The 3388-nt window shown below is 37.0% G+C and overlaps 1 protein-coding gene across 1 annotated transcript; it reads right to left on the bottom strand.

The window, feature by feature from the left end:
- Positions 1 to 1205: 1205 nt before the first annotated feature.
- Positions 1206 to 1918, bottom strand: LOC120009940 (ethylene-response factor C3-like). The gene has a single exon (XM_038860675.1). The coding sequence runs from the start codon at positions 1910 to 1912 to the stop codon at positions 1271 to 1273; it is 642 nt and encodes a 213-aa protein (XP_038716603.1). The 5' UTR covers positions 1913 to 1918; the 3' UTR covers positions 1206 to 1270.
- Positions 1919 to 3388: the final 1470 nt, after the last annotated feature.

Genomic DNA, 3388 nt, shown 5'->3' with positions numbered 1-3388 from the left:
CAAGGTCATGAATGCATTTTCAACGATTATTTTGTAGAATCACCAGTCTATAATGATGTTATGTTTAGAAGGAGATTTCGCATGAATCGAGCTCTATTGCTGTCGATTACGACTAATGACCGAACGTTGTCGATGAGAACCGGTACGTGACGTTGATCCTCGCTCGAATTGTTATTGTATAATGTAATCAATAAAAATTAAACATAAAAGATTTTAAAAGTGATTGGAGAAATAAATATTTTAAATTATAGAAGATGGTTTAGAGGAACCGCTGTGGAGTGCTGTTGAATTGTGATTCTGTAAAACTGTAAAATGACTCATTTTATTGTATTTTAGAGAATCTGTTAAGAGGCTAGTGAACCACTGTAGCGAAACGTTATTTTGCCGGATGTTTACCGGATCCGTTGGGGGTGAATTTTTCTCACTTTTTGGGCTTCCATCCTGTAAAATAGGATGAAGGAGCAGTTTACAAGAGCTGCTGGAGATGCTCTTAGTAGTGACTTTATTCTTATTAAATTTAGTTTACTAGTTTCTTATACAAATATTATATGTATACAACTAACTAGAGAATTAAGGAGTTATGCATGTTGAATGTGTTATAACCTCAGTCATCCTCCCAGGATCATATCGGAATAACAATCTTCTATTTTCACATATGTAAACTTTGGGAGCCGGTTGAATGTAGCCTTAAAAGGTCAAAAGCACTTCATGAATTATATTAGATATACTTATATAAAAATAACATATATATTTCCACTCTTTTAGTGTGTGAAAGCAAATTTAATATTGCTGGTTAAATGATCATTGTGAGCACTTCAAGACAAAGAAAAAACAGATATTAGTAAAAGAAGATCTGTGTCCCCAAATCTCACTTAATAAATAATTAAAACTTTAGTCCTCCATTTGCCAAGATAATAGACACAAAAAGTATAAAACTTTTTAGTGGGCTCCTAATTATATATTAATTCATAGTGATTCAGAGTAATTAATCATCATGCTGGTGGAAGAATAAGTTCTTAATTAATTAGCCTAACGATTAGGAGAGTCTGTCATTTCTCGAGATTGTAGGTTCGATTTCTACTTGAAGTCTATACATTATTTTTACGTATTTGTCTGACATGCGTGATTTTCAAGTTATTATATATACAGGCCCATGAGTTAACCATTATGCAAAGGATATGGCTGCAAATGTTTCAATTTGTAAAAAAGATCGTCACACTTATCAAGTATCAATTACAAAGAGAGAAAGAGAGTGAGTGAAAACAATTTACTAAGTAGTAGCATTAAGCAACTCCTCCAAATAATCAGCCCCTAAATCCTCCAACACCACCACATTATCATCATCTTCATTAATATTATTATTGTATTGTGATCTTTTTCGACTCCCCGATTTCCTCTTCATGGAGTGTATCCTTTTCAACTCCAGAACCGGTGATTCCCCTTCCTCGTACGAGTAGTTCATCGCTCTTAGCGACTCATAAACCTTCTGCGCCGGGAAGTTGAGTGTTGCCAATGTACCTCTCAAGGCGAATGCTGCTTGATCATAAGCCAACGCCGCCTCCTCGGCCGTGTCGAAGGTCCCTATCCAAACCCTCACTCCATTCCTCGTTGAGTCTCTAATCTCCGCCGCGAATTTCCCCCACGGCCTCTTCCTAACTCCTCTATATGAAATCTCCGATGAGGTTATCTCTTCATGGTCTCTTGTAACAGCATTGGTCGTCACAAAAGAGTCTCTAGTAGTAGTAATGGGTTCATTGAGGACATCCATAAGAAACATTTCTTGTGAGTCATTTGGGTTGAAGGGTAGGTGTTGGTGGTTATGATTGAATGACAAAGAATCCGGTGAAGAAGATTCAGGGGAGAAGTAGTTGTTGGATTGATATTCTTGGGATTGGAAGAATGAGGAATCCATTTTGAATAGTTTCTGTTTTGAGTGAATACGAGTGAGTTGGTAGTATTTGTTTTGAAATGAAAGGGTTTATATAGGCACGTAAAGGAAAAGAAAAACGGATTCCTGGTCTTTGAAAATCAAAGGGAGTCTTCTACGTTGGATGAATTTGGGTGGGGCCACCTTCAAAGAATGTTGCTAACTGGGACCCACTAAGGCTACTTGGTGCACGTGTGTCAAAGGGTGTCTTTTTTTTTTACAATTGGTGGGGTATGGCGGCCCGGTCTTAACAAGAATTCAACGTGATGTCAAAGAATTCAACATGTGATGTCAAGCATGACGATATCATTCTTAGTGCCCTCATGCACGTCCACTTGGCACTCTCTATTATTCATATTTTCATAAAATAAAAAGAAAAAAAAAAAGGAATGAGAGAAAGGAGTTATTGGGCACAACTTTGACTTGGCAAGACAAAAAAAGAAAATAGTGAAAATACCTTATATGAAATAAAAATGTATGATGGTGAAAATGTTGCTTGAGGTGGGATTAAATGTCGCAATTACTCAATACAATAATGTATTGGATAAAATAACTTCCTTGACTCATTTCCATACCTAAATATTAATTTTACACATTAATATTTAAGGTTCTTATGACCGATGCCATCATATATGCACTAAAAACATCACGTCTAAAACAGCCTTCGGTCTTGTGATGTATCAGAAGGTAAGGTTGATCCTTTGACTTATTCCAGTTTCGCAAAAAATGTAGTTAGCATAATACTCTTAAAGCTCTAGAAAGGCATATGTGGTAGTTTATTAGTTACCAAGGGGGTCCCAAGGGTGTATTCAGGAGAGTTCTCTGACGCTCAAGTCGGTAAACTATTAACTGGGGAGTGCTCGTTGTTTGGAACCCTCTCTCTCTAGTAGCAAGTAAAGTTAGAAGTTCAAAAATCGTTTACATGTAGGTGGGGTAACTGGGTCAGTGGTCTTCATAACCGCAACTCTCTCCTAGAAATGTGGATGATGGCGTATCTCTCTATTCATGCTTCTTCTTCAAGGAGGATGTGTGTATTCTTGGAGGTTGTGATGTGCTCCACCTTCTAGGTTTACAAGATTCGTGTTTGAAATTATGGGAACATGGCTAACAACAGCCATTCCATTGATGCTTCTACACGAAAGATCGTGAAAAATGACATCTTCCATGATGTATAGGACGAACATGGCTTTGACCTCTTAATATCGTGTAACAAACTCTTATTTCTTTGACCTATCACCAAACAAGCTGTGTGCAATTTGAGAACATAAAAAGTGCTAGTTCGAGGGTGCTTTCCTGAAAAGGGATGTAAAATTTATTGAGTGTCAAGTGAGAAAAGTAGGAGATATAAGACAAACATCATAATGAAATAATAGAACTTCTTACTTAACTGTGCAAGAATGCTCTTTATAGCCAGTGCTACCATCTCCTCTTCTGGTATCTCAATGTTGCACCGAGGTTTGA

Source organism: Tripterygium wilfordii, chromosome 11 (genome assembly GCF_013401445.1).
Source record: "Tripterygium wilfordii isolate XIE 37 chromosome 11, ASM1340144v1, whole genome shotgun sequence".
In the NCBI taxonomy this organism is placed as follows: Eukaryota; Viridiplantae; Streptophyta; class Magnoliopsida; order Celastrales; family Celastraceae; genus Tripterygium; species Tripterygium wilfordii.
The sequence above is the reverse complement of the archived record's forward strand: the minus strand, read 5'-3'. Positions and strand labels throughout refer to the sequence as shown.